At 33.6% G+C, this 18,647-nt stretch overlaps 1 protein-coding gene across 2 annotated transcripts; it reads left to right on the forward strand.

Annotated features, from left to right (window-relative positions):
* Positions 1-7,476: 7,476 nt before the first annotated feature.
* Positions 7,477-11,928, forward strand: Smp_102020.1 (hypothetical protein; the record flags this gene model as incomplete). Of its 2 annotated transcripts, XM_018791692.1 has the most annotated exons (7): positions 7,477-7,548; positions 7,606-7,675; positions 7,942-8,040; positions 9,090-9,140; positions 10,123-10,187; positions 10,861-10,927; positions 11,840-11,928. In XM_018791692.1, 7 exons carry the CDS (start codon positions 7,477-7,479, stop codon positions 11,926-11,928), a joined length of 513 nt encoding a protein of 170 aa, XP_018645165.1. The 2 variants fall into 2 exon arrangements, with proteins under 2 accessions (XP_018645165.1, XP_018645166.1); XM_018791693.1 differs by lacking the exon at positions 7,477-7,548 and having other exon boundaries at positions 7,660-7,675.
* Positions 11,929-18,647: the final 6,719 nt, after the last annotated feature.

Here is an 18,647-nt window from a genome sequence, read left to right on the forward strand (position 1 = left end):
AATAATTATGAGACGTATTATTTAAACGGATGTAAAAGCACCATGATTGTTATACATAGTTCCGTAGATTGATAAACTGAACACTTGAAATCGAGATAATTCTATTCGACCAGTATTACTAGACTCACGTGAAATGTGACGGTAGATGATTTCAATGTTTATTCATAACTGAATTAAGAACTTCTACGAAATGATGAATAAACTATCTGTTTTAACATCATTTCCTTTTGACAAAAGTATTAGTCATATGCAAAATGATAATTTCATTCATTTTTTCGTTTTGTATGTGTCAATGATGATCAGTCATATGAATGTATTAATAGATAGTGGCATTCCTCATTATAATGACAACTCATATCATGCTCATTACACAAAAAATCCGTCATATCATAGATGAAATCTGATGATAAACAACAAGGAATTAAAATGTATGACATTTGAACAACAACAAAAACAACGGTCAAGGTTAACAGACAGATCACACTATCACATAATATATAGTATCCTTATCATTATTGTTACTTTTAGAAAAATATTTCTTAAGTGAATACGTATAATAGATTGAAAGAAGCCAAATAATAGTTGTGATGATTATATGTGATATTGGAAAACATATTGGTGAATTATTCGTCAAGTAACTGTACTCAGTGTGGATAGTTTTGAGAGGTTGAAAGAGGCGGGCGTTCTTTTCTAAAAACCATATATTGTTCAGCGGGCATATAATGTTACTGTTGAACAAAGATAGTTTCTTAACCAATATACTGTCAATGTCTTTGTGTTGTCTAATGATTTTGAGATGTAAAACTTGATTGATCAGTTATTCAAAATGGAGAAGACGAAATACAAACAATCAACGGAACGAAAAAACATTGAAAACCATTATTGAACTTACAACACACATCACTATTCTGTGCGAGTCTTCATCAATTCATTCTCTGTTATTATCTGTGCTAGTTTGTGAGTTAAATGTTGCTTTTGTGATAAGAAGGGGCAGAGTGTGAATTCACTTGTGTTAGTTAAATGATCAAATCAACCATACTCGTAGTGGTGGATAGGAGGTAAGAAGATTGACGAAGATGATAATGCGAACAGAATTTCAATAACTGTTCGTTCTGGATGATAAGCTAATATTGCCAAGGTAGGTTTATGGTGAAAACAAACTGTTTTCGAATAGACAAAGTGGATTTGAAGTTTTGTATGGTTATGGTTTTGATAAACATTGATATACGCTCTTAAACACATTTGGACAATAACACAATAACCGAGTCAGGATCAATCTTATGACCAGTTTTAATTTTGTGTTTGGCAATAGGGAATGATGGATGTTTATCCTCTGCTGTTATTTGATGGTTTGATTTTATTTGTTTTTGCTGCCATTTTGATGTAAGTTCACATTCAAATTCAAGATAATAAACACGGTGAGATGTGACGCAATCGTTCACATTTCTTATTATTCAGAGTAATGTGGTATCGAATTCTTTTATGCGGTGTCACTTTCGGTTTTGCCAGCCTCAATTCATCAGTTTCAAACTGTTCTCTAGGACGTACTTTCAAGCAAAATGAACTGATCGAAATTCCCTGTTCAGTACTAGGAAGGCATTAACAGTGTTGCAGCAGACACCGTTTTCAATTTGTAAATTGAGAAGGATATTGATGAGAGGTTGGGGCGATCCGGTTTCTGGTTCCACGTTGTGACCAACGTGGTAAACAAACGAATGATTTTTATTAAATGTATGCTCAAAGCATTCAGCTAAGTCTGAGGGATTTTAATTGAACACAACAGAAATAGTAATAATGACATTAATTGTTATTGTTTTACTAATCTTATTCTTATGGTACTGATATCAATAATAATGATTGCAATATCAATAATATTGAAGAAACCGTCGTGTGAAATTCTTGTGAAATAAGCAAACTTTATCAGTGTTTCTGTGTTGACATTTGAATGTGAAGTGACAGAGTTGAATGTATAATACGAGCACAGAAGAGAATGGACATGAACATAGAGAAAATTAGGGAATAAGTAAACAGGCATATCCAGTTAATGTCTAATGCTCATTGTATTCCGTCGAATGTGTTTCGTAAGATACTTACGTGGTTGCGCTCGTAACTGCTTATGGAGGAGCATAAGCCGCACACCAGCATTCTCCATCCAACCCTGTTTTGGGAAATCCTGTATGTGTATTCTTACGTATGAGTTGTGGATAATGTTGACCATCTTCTCAGGAACTTCATGGCATTGAAAAAATTTTGAATAATGTTCTCCTGTCCGAACTGTCATGCGCTTTCTCATAGTCGATGAAGTTTTTGTATAGTGACGCGTTCCACTCAACTGACTGTTCCACGATGAAGATCATGAAATCATCAACGCATACATCAATTACATCGTCGTCGTTATCATCATATTTGTCGTAATGAAAATCATCAATGTCGTCATCATCATCATCTTCGAAAACTTGAGGATCGTCAGCTAACTCACATTCATTGTGAAGGTCATGTTCATATTTCTCAAACTTATGTAATCAATAGTTAATTGCTTTACATTTACTCTTCATTTATTCTACCGATCAAAATTTCGTATGACATAATTTACTTAGCAGTTTATTCGTCTATTCTACCTGATGTTTGACGTTGGTTTTCAGCATGTGAAATAATTTCTTCCTAATATCCATCAATAATTATTACGCAATTTGATGCCAGTCTGATACAAATTTATTTGAAAGATGGATTTAATATAAACTAGGGATTACCATGTTTAGTAGGATACTTTGGCAATGGGTTGATTATGTGAGTCCACTAATAGATTAACAGACGACTGTTTATCTAGTACTCAGTTGTGAATGTATTCTATCATTGTAGTCAGAAAAATCGAAGTGAATAATTTCTTCTCAGGAATATCGCGGTTCGATCGAATCAGATTAACACAGAAGGGAATTCTGTTTGAGCATCCGTAAGCAATTTACTGTTAGAATATCTGAATTAAAATGTGTTCATCTGTGATAATGATTAGAGTGTTTTGTGATCAACACAACAGCTTCGGATACGCAAATCAGCCATCTCAGGCATATCTGATTTATGCGCAAGCCAAACAGACCACATCACAACAAATAACAGCAAATCACATCTGTACGTGATCAAGGCGTAAGGTTGTCATGAGTGTGGACCACTGCAATTAAGAAAGTGTAAATAACTTAGGAATCGTAAATCTTATGATAATTGTAAGTCGAAATGAAGCTTCCAACAAGAAGGATACGAACGTTGACAATGTAGTTGTTGAAACATTATGCAATAAGAATGTAAATAATATTCGCTCATTAATATTTCACAGAATTCGCCTATAATTTAATCCTCACCAGGATATGACGGTAAGGACACTGACAATTTTGGAAGGCTTCATTTAGTTTGGTTGAGTTATCGGCAGATGAATAAATGCATGGCGGTACTCGCCTATATTTTGCGTTAATAAGGTTAACCAGAAAATAATTTTCCAATCCAATAAACCTATACTGCGGAATGGTGACCATAAAACGAGTGAACAAGAAGAATAACAGCCTTCGCGGTCGAGGTTTGTTGTAAAATTGACACAGTTTTTTCGGAAAGCGTGTATATAGCAGAAGAAACAATACACACATAGTGCATATGTCAAAAAGAAAAGTGACAGATAAAAGCAATGAAAAGAACAAATTGTATAATTCATAATATAGAACGAACTTACTGAATTTGCACCCTCTTTCAAAGTGGGTGCATAAGAAAAGTTAACCATAATCGAAATCGGTTGTATGTTGGTTTATCTAGTTTGCACTAATTGACATTATCTCGAAAGCGCCATGTGCTGCTTATACGTATTATGATGGAGGAGGAATGCAGCCTGAAGGAAACCGTATATTCCATTATCTTCAGAGATAAATAAATTGAAGACTTGAAATCTGGATAATTCTATTCGACATGTATTACAAGACTCATTTGAAATAAGATAGTAGATGATTTCTATGTTTATTCATAACCTAATCAAAACTGTTTGTGGATTGATGAACAAACTATCTGCTTTAACTTCATTTTGTCTTGACAAAAGTATTAGTCATTTGTAGTCATATGATCGATTAGGTATTGGCGGCCTGTTTAAACATCTAGTCTACCTGTTCCTGTTATTTAAATATTTCGACAAGTTATCTGATTTCGTTTGTTTTAATACATCATTATGCCTATTAACTGCACAACCTATTCAAGGCTTATTCAGAGATATCGTGGTTTCTGGCAATATACAGCGACAAGAATGTACATTTATTTTTTATATTGTAAAAAAAAATATAATATTGAATAAAGCTCATAATAATAATAATAATACTGTAAAATGATAGCTTCGCTCATTTTTGTTTTGTATTTTTCAAAGATGATCAGTCATATAAATGTATCAATAGAGAGTGGCATCCCTAATTATAATGACAACTCATATCATGCTCATTAAACAAAAAAATGTCCTATCATAGATAAAATCTGGTGAAAAACAACGCGGAAATATAATGACTGATATTTGAACAACAAAAGCATCGGTCGAAGTTAACAGACAGATGCCACTATCACATAATAGAAACTATTATTATCATTTTTTTTACTTTCAGAGAAATAGTTTTTTCACGGTGATACTCATATTAGATTGAAAGAAACGAAATAGTATTTGTGGTGATTATACGTGATATTAAAACACATATTGGCGACTGAATAGTCAAGTAATTGTACTCAGTTTGAACAGTTTTGAGAGAATGAAAGAAGCACGAATTCCTTTCTCTTGTAACATATACTGTTCATCGAGGATATTATGTTCATTTTGATCAAAGTTATCTTCTCAATCACTTTAAATATGCCTATGATCCGTCAAAGTCTTTATGTTGTCCAATGATTTTTAGATGTCAAAGATGATTGTCCAGTTAATGGAAATAGAGAGGACGAAATACAAACAAGCAACGGAACGTACAATCGTTGATTGACATTACGAAACTGAAATCGCACTTCACTGTTTCTCTGTATGGCACTGTCAATTAACATAGTTTCAGTGTCATTATCCGAAAACGTTTTATGCGTTGTATATAGCTTATTATCTGTTTTGCCTTCAGTGAATATTCCGAAGAATGAATTAATTCATCTGATCAAGCGTCAGTTGATCATTGAAACTGTACTAATTAGGTTCCGGCTACATTAAACAGCTCGGAATACGGCAGAATAGAGGATATATATATAATGGGTTCTCTGAAATATAAGATGCCATGTTTTCTTTGAATTCAATATTCTGTGGTTCAACATTCCTTTTATGTATGAGATTTTATTCAACTTGATATCCTGATTTCAGAGAGCAGTCATTAATTGAGATGGTTTTGTAGCTTATTTCCGTACGGTTTGTTTAATTGTATTAAGGTCATCATCACCAATCGTGTCATCAGTGCATATTCGTCTGGCTCTTGAGGATGTAGAATAGATCGAATAACTTTCCCTACCTGGAGCAACCGATTCCGCAAAGTCAACTTTAGTCCGTTTATTACTTTTGCATTGAGACCCTCTTCGATGAATTTCTTTATCTTTTGATAACTTTGTAAAACTACTCTGTTTCATCACAGACCATTAAAGCATCATCTATAAATGCATTTCCACAGCTTCCACCGGAAGGTATACGAGGAAAAATAGTGAACGGATCTGATGGCTATAATTAGGAAATTAATTTTCAGGTTTTGCCAAGACATTAAAAGTCTATTCATTGTCATTTTAATGATGACTTCAAAAGGTTCACCACATACCTTGTCAACAGCTCTCTGTATTTCTCACAATACAGCAAACGCTTTTTTTTTAAAGCTTGTCAAAGGATTATGAAGAAGATTGACGAATAAGAGGTTATATGAAAGACCTTGCAAAATGTAAGATCTGATGTCGCGAAACCTTAAAAGCATGTAGCCTCTTTATGTTGTGAAACATACTTCATACTCACAACATATTTACTAATAACAATATGCGAAATAGACAAGACGGTATAGCGAGACACTCCACTGAATACTTCATGATCTGAATCATACTCTTCTCAAACAGATTAACTGTTCTACACTATCACATGCACAGATAACTTTTCCTTTCGTAATCAGATATTGGTCAACGGCATTTAATTGACAATACACCACTGAAAACAATTTTGATGTTGAAGAATTCACGAGATTACCCAAACAGTATTATTGTTCGTCAACAAACAGTGATTGTCAAGGTAACAACATTTTTGATTAGTGTTCATATCTGTCTAAAGTAAAACAATACACCTCTATTGTGTCATGAGAAAATATATTACTAAATATCACGCAAAACCAAACATTCCTGACTTATTTCACCAAAATTATTATTCAGTTATGAGTGTGTAGAATTTCATTCATTCGTCAGTATTCAATGTTTAGTGTAAGTTAAGTATACACTTGACATTATCTTATCACGGTGATTTTCTTCTATATTTGAGCACAGATGACATAAAAAACAAGCTCAACCGATGTGAGAGAATAGATCATTGAAATACACAGATGAAAATCAGTCTTCTATTTGAGTATTGACAAACATTTTAGTTTTCTGAAACAATGATCAATGTTATAGTTTCGATCGTGTCTGGTATAAGAAATCGTTCTCCATTTTCAACAGTTCACTTTCAGCGGAATGCATTATATTCCTCTGAATACAATGATTTGAGATCGTACCTGAATCCATGTGTAAAAGATTATTTGTTACCATCCAGTCAAAACAATTTGTGCTTCTTTGATTTTAACCAATCAAATCAAAACAATTGATCGTTGACGAATAATCAATACATTATTACAGACAACAAACTGTTTGTTCGTAAACATATGAGCACACATTTCGGACTATAATTTAAACAATCACTCATTTCAGAATATCGTCTATCACATCGAAGAGATGTTTCATCCACAGAAATCAGGAATTTCAACCAACATTGAATAAATTTCAGCTCATGATCTCAACAGCCAGAAGAATATTGGTTAACGATGATGCCATATACCTCCGTGATTGGTTTATAATGAACATGTGATTTAATTGAATCCGATCATTCTAATGGTTACTTTAATCATCGAATCAGAAAGAAACAACCAAACACTTCAAAAGTCTATATAAACCTGACAAATTCTGTAAAAATTTCATTTATATCTTCACACGATAAGATGAGGTAAGTGTTGAATGAACATACGAAATTCGCCTCCATGAGATACCGTTGATCTGTTCATCTTGATCATTTTAGATATAACGTTTCGCCTTGTCTATGGATACTAATTTATCTTTTATTCGTTTGGCCCTACAAACGTTTCAACTGCAACGAAATCTGCAACGACCCTTATCTGAGGTACTACGAGAACGTCATTATTGAAAATGATACTTATCTATATGTAAGTAATCAGATACATTCTAATACACATATTCCAGTCTCATCATTATAAATATTCAATGAGGATTCAACGTCATCAATCTCAACCAGTTCCGAGTGACCGTTTTAATATTAAGATAAATGGCGTACACGTTAGTTGAATACACTTTATAATAAAGATATTTCTCCATATGTTTGCAACATTATAGACTGTTTATCCCCAATTCACGTGTAGTTATCACGGTAGTCACGTACACAAAATTATGTTTTACGAAGATAGTAAGTCATAAATTTTCTTGGAAGTCAAATTAATAATGAGTTTTGTTGATCCAATTTATGTTAATGAATTAAAGGTGATTCCATTCTCTTCAAGGAATCAGTTTTGTGTTCCTTGTAACATGTAAAACGTCTTTCAATATTTTTTTCATTGTTGAACATGGTTTGACTCTTTATAGCAAATCAAATACAGTTTAGTTTTGTTATTTAAAATTGTTTATTCATTCATTACAAACTTATCAATGATGTGGCATGTTTTTATCCAATAGATGCAGATGATGTATATGAATATGGAAGGTCTTACATTGGAACTAATCATAATTACCTTAATAACTATGTGAAGTTGAAAAGTGCAGTTTTGGACGAGGGTGAGTTCTTATATTATTCAGCTATTCTTTGTTTTGATCAATTTTCTCACACTTATTTTGTTTAAAAGCTTCAGTATTTATCTTGATGATTACAGTAGTGGTAACCAATACAAAGTGATTGTTGTGTTTATGTTGTTTTTGCAACGGAACGTGTGTGTATCGCAGCAGGTGTTGAATGCTGTAAAGTGAAACCGTTAAATTAAACAGAGATCTTCCTAAAAATATACTCTTTCATCGAATAGAAATGATGAACCATGTTATATAATTACGAAAGTGTAAATTACAAACCCTCGAGTCTTTGAAAACTACAAACGAGAAGATATCTCATGTACACGATACTTCATTGTAGACTGAGTGAATAAAGGTGATCACTTGTGCAATTGTAAGCTATGTTGTGAGGAAGGCGGTTTGGATTATTGAAGCTTATGAATTATCAAGTTATATTTGAAGTCCTATAGACTTTTTAAAGCACTTACTTGATTCTTGGATGTTTAATGTCTCGGAGTTACTATGTGTTATTATTCGATTATTCAAGACTATTTTTGTGATCGTATTTGTATGATTATGCATTTCAAATCCATGCATTTCGTGAAACAGCTGACCAAAAATGTGCTTGAAGAGTACGATAGTACAAGATAATTTACTCATAACAGAACACTTAAAGCATCAATGTGACATTCATTTATTTCGGTCCAACTTAATGATTGATGAATAACGAGATTCAAATACATTTTGTTGTTGTAATGTCGAATAACTATTGTACGTCAATTATTCAGTCAGAAGGTTCTCGAAGAAATTTTAAATAAGTGAAATATTCTTCTCAGTTGCTTGTGTTGAAACGTTCATTATATTGTTGAATTTATAATATTACTTGAACTTTTCTCATGAGAGATGATTTAGCATTTAACTACTTCGGTTCATTCAAACCTGTAAATGGAGACGACAACTTGTATAAATCGGCAAACCGTGTTTAAAAGTATATTTATTGAAAGAGATGGATAATCAATATTGAAATATTTAAACATCCCTTTTGATTTTGATTATTTCAGAGAATTTATTAGGAGTCCAAAGGAATTTTTCGATAAACGTTAATGGTGCAGGTGAGTAAACACTGATTGGTCGTTCGATCACACTAGTGAAACTTTTACACTTACATCTTCACTAACTGTGATTTCTCATACTTTGCCTGTTCATTTTAAACGAATCCAACCTTTCAAAATACTAACACAAGAATGAAGGTGCTTCTATTCTGCCAAACGATGGTAGAATGGAATGTGAAATTCATTCACTAATTGAGTACATCCATTGAAACTATGGGGACAGTTGAAATGAACTGTGAATGACTGGATTTGTTAGGCGACAAATAAGTCATCATGGGTAATTAAAGTAACAATCTCAATCTTGTTGTAAAGTGAATGAAGAGATTTAATATCATTTCAGGTTTGAGTGGAACTTGATAAACAGTCTATGATCCAAAATAAATGAATTGTGTTTTACATAGGTGACAAAGCCATTGCTGCACACAGAACATTCATCTAGACATCTTTTCATCGCATAGTCATTCTCAAATATTGACGTTGCAAACTGGGAAATTGTTATATAAAGCTATTCGTTTCTCCTCTACAACAAATGGATACTGAAATCAAAATCAGTTAGCCGGCAGAAATCTTTATATATATACTGCCAATTTATTTCTCAAGTTCAATATGTAGACAAACACTCCTAAGATCATGTCATGCGTACTGAGTGTCCATTGTTTCAAATTGAATTATTTAGGATATTGCGCGAATGTTATTACATCCCAGACTTTCAGATCCATGATGGTTAAGTAGACGATTTATTGTTTCGATAACAGTTATTCAACTTCCGAATCTAGACATTTGACATTTGTTCGAAGGGATTCATGTCCGTCTCTTTTGAATGACGTTCACTTCAATGTATTTATTACCAATCCATCTGAAGAAAGCATTTCACATAACACAGTTAATATCCACTGAAATCTGTCCAAAGTGTAACATAAAACAATAACTTGCTCATCGTTTAAATCCTAAATCCTGAGTATCAATATTCTTATTATTGTAGAGGTTGAAGCCACAATGACGAGTTTAATATACCCAAATGGGAAAGTATCGTTCTATTATGATAAAGTGAGTTGCATAATTTAGTGAAAATGTGGTATTGTTTCAAGTAATTCACATCATTCTACTACTTCATGTTGATCAAAATTGTCCAATTAATCTAGTTACACTGAACACGATAGAAAGAGATTAACATTGTGTAATAGGCAAACGGACTACTTGGCTCTATTATCAACCCTCTAATTACACTATTCAAGCAATTGGAGAAACAGTGAATAATCGGAAGTAAAGTTCTTTCAGAAGAAACAAAAACCTGTTCGTGCCAAATAGTAACGGACTATAAACATTTGAGTATTTTGTTGAGCTTTATTTCATGTAATGAAGATCGACTGTTCAGAATGTTCACTGTGGTACATCTTGAGTGCAGCATCCTCTCCAACATGCACAATCCCATTTCATTTCAATAGCCGGTGATAATCGTCTCACATGTTGTGGCCACACATCATGATGGAGAGATAGTTCATAACACTTGATCGAAGTTGACAAGAATATCTATACAGATTGGATGGAACATTCATGGAAAGTAAACTGAGAATATCAGTATGCCTAGTGTGAATGCGATTAGTTGGCTTTGAATGAGATGATCTAATTTATTATACAATTCTCCAGTAATAATTCGATTTCATATAAATGATTGTGTGGTAGCAGATCTTGTCTCAGACATTCAACAATTTTTTTTCAGATTCCTATGAAACTTTGGAAAGTTAAGTTGATATCAAAACTCACTGGAATTATAAAATGTGAAGACGGTAAGAAATATTTCAGCAAACTATTACTATTGTTATTATTAGCTTTATTCAATATTATAGTTTTGGTAATATATGGAATTCTCAGCACAAGGTACTTCAGCAAGTTTCCGTTTCTTACTTCTTAGTCCCTCCTGACGATAAATATTTAGTGATCGTCACTTAGACGTTTGCAGCCCAGTCAATCGACAAATGGATAATGTACATTCTTCTCGCTGCATATTGCCTTCGGCAACCGTTACAGCTGAAACTCTTGCTCTTTTCAGAAATGCACCTGAATAAGTTGTGCGATTACTAGGCATAATGTTGTATTAAAACGAACAAATTTAGATAACTTCTTGAAATATCTAGATGACAGGATTAGGTAGTCCACATGTTTAAGCAGGCCAAATCTCGTCAACTCTTTGATCTACGGTGACGTACATCATCAACCACCAGTTAGTTTTATATTACTCTCTACTTGTACCCGGTCATAAGCATGTATCTTATCAGAGAGAGCTTTCTAACTATGAATATTATTCAGTTGAATCTTGCGTGAAGTCAGTTCGCGGAAATGTCATTTAAGTGTTGTGGCTCATTGTGCAGAATAAGATTGAAATGATTTTCGTGAACACACTGTGAACACACTTGTGAAATAGTATGCAAAGGTATGAACGTATCTATCACAGACGTCCAGCTGATTTCATCGTTAAATAACTGAGAAACGTAACTATTTTATTTACAATTTAACGGGCCGGTTTCAAAATTCAGAGCGATGTAAACCATAGTTTCTTTAGGACAGTAATCACTCTGTGCGTAATGAAAAATAATACAGATCCTTGATTTGCACTCTACTTAAGTGAAGCAAATAAACTTGTTTCGCTTCAAAAAGAAGTCGAAATTCCAAATCTCTTTTTTTTCAATTTGTTACACCAGGTCTCCAAAAAAGTTTCGCGATACATGTTCCAGAAAAATGGATCAAAAGTGGTACGTTGGTGGAGTTTCAAGCCATCGGAGGTACGTGAAATTTGATTTAATCATCACTTACTAATTTCTCAATTCAATATATCATTTTTGTTCCCTCAAAATTGAAAATCCTATGTATCATTTATTAAATGATATCCAGGCATGTGTCCCAAAATATTGATGTTGTCATTGACGATTGGAAAAACGATGTCACTTTTCCTTTGTTGTTTAATTGAATCAACATAGATCTATGTAAATTTTCTGTCTGTGGACAACCAAATTTATGGCACATATCTCATTCACAAAAACGATTTCATGGAAAGAAAGTTTACAACCATCAAAGTCAATTGCAATACGCTTCGCTGAACTCAGTGACAATGTATTGTGCGCATGTCTGAATCCGAACAGTTATCAAAAGTCATCAATTTCCCCTTGTCAAAAAATCGTCACTTGTTCTTTGTACTCAAAGTAATTTCATTTAATACAAAAATGCAGTCTTGAAATTGAAGGTGTTTTGAGGTTTGCATGATGCACCATGTTGACCATTTTCCACCGAATGGATAGGTCACTTAATTCAGAAATCACCATCACGTCATTGAGTAATATTTACAGGATTCTTATTTCTCTGTTCTTCTATTCAATAACTTCAAATGAATTCATCTTATTCTTTTCATAGAATTTTGTTTGCAGTACGATGCAAGTGAAACATGCCAAAATGCCAAGACACCGACTACGACATGTTTTTGTTGTGAAAAAATAGAAGAAAAAAAGGAGAAAATGGTAAACTTCATATGTCGTTTGCAATAACCTCAAATTTCACATTCTGAGCAAATGTTTTCACTGGAAAAATACTTTTATTGCTATCAATAAGAAATGGCATGTTAGCCATCCTCAGTGACTAAATAAAAGCTTTGCATAGGTTGACGACATACGAATACATGCTTCCTTTTCGTGAAAACAGTAAACAATGAATCAAAGCATCGCTCACCATCATCGTTTCGAAGCGAAATATGTTTCCAGCTCGGTGAACAAACCGATATTTCGAAAGTCCTCAATGTAATCGTAGATGAATATCAATGGTTACAATTTACCGATGAAACCAGTTAAAGTGTAGAAGCTTAAACAGTTAGAAATTGTGTATCACATTAGGAGAATTAGTGAAAGTATGTAGACTACCATTGTTGAATCCCGGAACAATGATTTATGATACTCTGTAGAAAAATATGTAACCTCAATAGATTGCTTCAATGAAGCTGTACCTTATAATTCCTCTGCTTTATATTCGGATTGTGATTAGATATGACATCCAGAACACATATTTAATCACACAAAGAGGTCAACAACTAGGTGGAGGATCGTGTTTACTGAGCACACTGATTGTCAAATCGAATAAAGATATCCTTAATGATTTGACGAATTCGAATTCTGCAACTATGTATGACATTCTCTTGTGTCAGCATTACTGATAATGGTAAATAATGAATAATGAGTTAAAAGAATGATATTTGATGTTTAGTGGTGAATGCTTCTGATTGAGTTATTTAGAAGAACTCGGATGTCAACGATTTGAGTTCTTTAACACCCATCAAAGACATTCAAACAACATTGAGTAGCACTGAAATTCGGGTTAGTGATAACCTCATGAAAACTACTGAAGAAGTAGATAAACGTTTGGTAAATATTTGAATTTTGGTGACACCTGCTAATTCCTTGTTTTTCTTCAACAAATGACGACCGAAATAATCAATGTGAATACCGATGAAATCAGTTTAAGTGAAGAAGCGTAAACAGTTAAATGTTGTGTATCACATTAGAAGAATCAGTGAAAGTATGTAGACTGAAATTGTTGAATCCCGGAACAATGATTTATGATACTCTGTTGAAAATGGTGTAACCTCAATAGGCCGCTTCAATTAAGCCGTCAATTATAAGGCTATTGATTTATATTTGGTTTATGTTTAGATTTGACAGTTAGAACACGTATTTCATTATATCATTGAGTCGTCAATTAGCTGTAAAATAGTGTATGCTCAGCATACAGATTGTCAAATCGCTAATAGATATCCTCAAGGATTTTACAAATGCAAATTCTGCAAAGTTTTGTGAAATTCTCTTGTGTCATCATTACTGAAAATCGAAAATAATGAATAATGAAGTGAAAGAATGATGTTTGATGTTTACTAAAAAATGCTTCTGATTGAATCATTTAGAAGAACTTGGATGTCAACGATTTGAATAGTTTAAAGACTATCAGACACAGTGAAACAACACTGCGGATCACTGAGGTTCAAGCTAGTGAAAACCTCATGAAATTTATGGAAAAATGATATAAACACTTTTTAAGTATTTGATATTTCTTAGAAATTGATAATTCTTTGATTTTCTTCAGAATATGAATACCGGGACAGCGGCAGAAAATAAGCAAGAGAAGTGATGAATGATACATGAAAGAGCCTTATAAATTGCTTTGACAACTCTGAAAAAGTTGTCTCAGTCCTGCTTTTCATTAGAATACTTCGGAATTTTATTTGTCTTTTTACCAAGTTAGACAGTTTTGTTCATGTCACTATGTACATGCTATTGATTGTTTACATGACAGTTGATGTATTTCATTTTAATTAATAAAAAACATCGTTTTCAACATTTGCGTTATCGCTTTCATATAATCTAAGGTGCATAGTATCACAAGAGTTCTACAAATTTAATTCGTAACTAAGTTGCATTACGCATAAGCGAATTCCTGATCATTGCAGTCAACTATGAGTCCTGTGTGAGTGTTCATGTTGATGAAGTGATCTGTTGAAACACGTTATCAGTACCTAGACAAACTCTTCCATTTTTCGTTATTAGATTAATGTAAGATTCATACCTATTATCCAACAGGTCTAGATGTGACCGAACAATCGAGGAATAGTTTATACACTCGTGCCCCAATCAATGGCAAAACAAGATATTTTGGCCAACACGAATCTACATTTCATCATTTATGCAAATGTACAAATTTACCTAAACGAATATTATCACCCGTTTATTCAACCAACAATTCATACCAAAATATTCAATCTAAATTACAATAAGTAGCAAGGTGATAAGAATTATATGAAAAATTACCAAAAACACCAAAACATAATTACTGTTCTATCCCTTCTGAATAGATCAAGTGAAATTCCATCTGAGCGGCTGTTTTATAACACGAAATAATTCAAAATCTGGGAAAGTGATACAAATTACAACCAAAGATGCACGATCCCAGTCAAAACGAAACCGCACAATCAAATAGCCAGTAGTCAATTTGACAGACGCCAGAATAATAGCAATTAAAACAAACTAGATACAGTTCAGTAATGAACATAGAGACTCAATAAAAAACGATAATAAAACCGTAAATTGTAATCACCTAGTAAATTTAAAAGTTAGATTAGGGGATGTTCAGAGATATATTTGTGAGGTTATCAATATGACGGGAATCGACTAATCCAAACTGGCCAGTGATTGTAGGAGATTTTGAACACGGCATCCCCACTCGTGAACTTGTGCGGATGCATTACCGAGCGCCTTCACTTAGGTGAGTCCATTGAAATTAGAAAGGTTGACATAAAATCAGAAAATATTTAACCGGATGTTACTAAGTAGATGAGAACATTCAAAATTTCCATCTATTATTACTGAATAATTATGAAGTGGATTATTAGGATTAGTCAATTTTGTAGTGTATACCACTAGTTATTCTTATTCATAATTCTAATGACAATTAGGTAATCATATCAAGTGATTGACTGGCTATCTGAAATCAAGATTAGTCCATAATTTAACGCATAAATCACCAAACATCACCGCTGAAAAGTTGTTCGCTCTTCTATCACAATTGCCTTATGGATGACGCATTAAATAACTCGCATTTGCTCATACCATGACCTGTGTGTCTACAAAATGTTAAGCTGCTTTACGCCATTATTCTGTCCCAACAAAAGCGTATGCGAAAATATAAAGAAGGTAGAATGTCGATTCATTTCAACTGTCACATCAATTTCATTGTAGAAGCGTATTGCTGAGCATCTGTTTCATAGAACAAAACAACCACCCTGTATTTTGTTGTTTCATGATGTTAAATAGTCAGCGTCAACAGTTTGCACAATAAACAATGATCACCTGAAAATGTCTTTTTATAACGTAATTGGAGAGAATTTGTTCCACCTATAATTTCACTAAATAATCATGAATATTCTGCCGACAAGTTTCGATAAACATAAGCCATATCGCCTACTCACTGTCATAGTCAATTGACAGGTGCAACTAACAAGTGAGGTGTGGCAATGAGTAGCCGATGTCTCGAATAATAGACTTCAGTTAGTTGATTTATTGAACCAAAATATAATTGATTTCTCTATTTTATATTCCGAACATTGGATATTGATAACAATGACCATTTGTGACCTCATAGAAACATTCAACTTTCATCGTCACTGTGAATGACTTGTTGATCATAAATCATAATAGATTCACTGCAAAGCTGGACTATCGTAACTTTCCAAGATAGTTTCACTAGCCCGTTATCTTGATTTGTATGGCAAGCCAAAATTCGTTGACACTTGTTTTATCATCCTCTTTACGCGCTTTTCCTGTACAAAAACACCACACCTCTGTTCACTACATAGTAGTTGGAAGTATTTTCAAACGTTTTCAAAATACTCGTTTTGTATAACGCATGATTTAGTGTTATAACAAATAATCTATCTCATTTAGCTATAAACATCGTCTGAGGTTTTATTTCTTGGTTTCAATTTACGGCACTATTTCTACTTGCGTTTCTTGTGTGGTCACTTTCTACATGCTTCATGTGAAAGACTACTTCATCTGTGATAAGACCTTTAAATTTATTTCCCATAGTCGTTGATCTTCTCTAATTGACACACACGTCCCATGTTTTCTCATATATAATACACTTCTTTGTTTAGATAAGTAAGATATTTGACACACATCTGTACAAACGACATGTGGAATACCAACAGAAATTACTAGTGCTTCCACTTCATTCTTTTCCACTGAGGTACAGAAATATCATGAATCAACACTGATTCTAGTGAAAAGAATTTTTCTAATAGTTGATTTGAAGATTGTACAGGTCATTTCAATATCTTCCACACCGCTGAAAATTAAACACTTTGAAAACACTTGTTCAATGTTACTTTGGACAGTAATTGCTGTTGATTTATTCAACTTGCTCAAATATCAGTTTGTTGTGAAACAGACATCCAGACAAAGAATATCACTTGGTATTCGTTGAAGCGATCTTTAGAGTTTTTCGCAATAGACATGAGAAGCTCAGGAAGCATTACAAAGCATTTCATACAGTCAGCGTGTGATTGAAAGTTCTGCTAGAAATATCACAAAAATGAAAAGCCATATGCACAGGTTCTGATTGACTAATTACTACACTGCCTGTGTGTTAAGTAGTATTCTACAATTTCTAGCGTTCAATCAGCAAAATTTATCATTGGTAATTGCAATGAATACAACGTATATATTTCATTGGAGCAACTGCACTCTTATATGGAGCGTGTGCAAACGAGCGCAAGTGCAAACAAGACCCTTTTTTCTGGTGAAACACAAGTATCACATACTGATTCAGTCAATAATGCAATCCATGAAATTAATTTTGATGGGGTAGCAGTCATTACTTATGGCTCTGGATTCAAAAAGTATGACGATTTTTTCGGCCTGCTCTCTGCAGACTAGATGACTCCTCTAAAGTCAAAATACTTGTTAGAAAACGTGTGATGATAGAATATGAACGCTATAATAACTTTATTCTCTCGAAAAACCCACGAGACATTAATTTTGATGAAACAAATAAAAGCCTGTATCAAATCTCTGGAGAACAGTCATCTCTATTTATTATCCCTTACGAGTTCTTGAAGATAACAAAAGAAGCAGGAGATGACTGAGTGAAATATGCAGGAATTGTAAACGGGGAATGTGGGAGTTTCAACTTGTCTTCCATTACTGTGAACCAGTTAAAATGTCTTGTAATTTTCTGAAAGTTGAGTTAACACGAGCATGCTGATATCCGAACGAGAATTAAAAGGAAGCCTGATTGTTGTCCTAACATAACGCTGCAGGAAGTAACTACTGAGTATTGAACGTTAGTGGATTTGAAGCATGATACCTCTATGGAAGTAAACACTGACCAGTTCCTCCACGTCAATGCTGTCGGGAGAAACGTCTGACAAGGTTCCAGCAAGCTGAGTTATCGTGATCACTGTGGCAAATCATCATCCGTATGCTGTATAAGTGGTGGCTAGCATTTCAAAGGTTTTTTTGCCTAAAAAAGATCGTTGTACTACGTGTGCCAAATAAAGACACAAAGAAAGTCATTGTTAAACTCGGAAACGCCGTCCGATATAACACTTATAAGCAGGATAACGCGGAAGAAATTTGAGAGACCGAGAATATATTCAACTCATCAATCAGTACATATTGCTTTCAGGCGAATTCTAAGCATTACTGGTTAGGTTCTTCGTGAAATTAACAGACGGTCTCATAAACTCGAATTGTAACAGCGTCAGTACGTCGAACGTTGAGCAAAAAAACCGAGTGGAAGCATTTTTAAAACGACTTAAAGTGGTATTCAGTGATGGTTTCGAAAAATATATCAAATTCAAAGCTGTTCTTACCTTTGGACAAGAACAAAAGTGGGTATTCAAATCTGAGAGATCTGTACCATATGCTGCCCAACCAGTGTTTGAAAAACATATAGAAGGACTTCATATATTGATTG

This window comes from Schistosoma mansoni, assembly GCF_000237925.1.
Source record: "Schistosoma mansoni, WGS project CABG00000000 data, chromosome 1 unplaced supercontig 0122, strain Puerto Rico, whole genome shotgun sequence".
Lineage (NCBI taxonomy): Eukaryota > Metazoa > Platyhelminthes > Trematoda > Strigeidida > Schistosomatidae > Schistosoma > Schistosoma mansoni.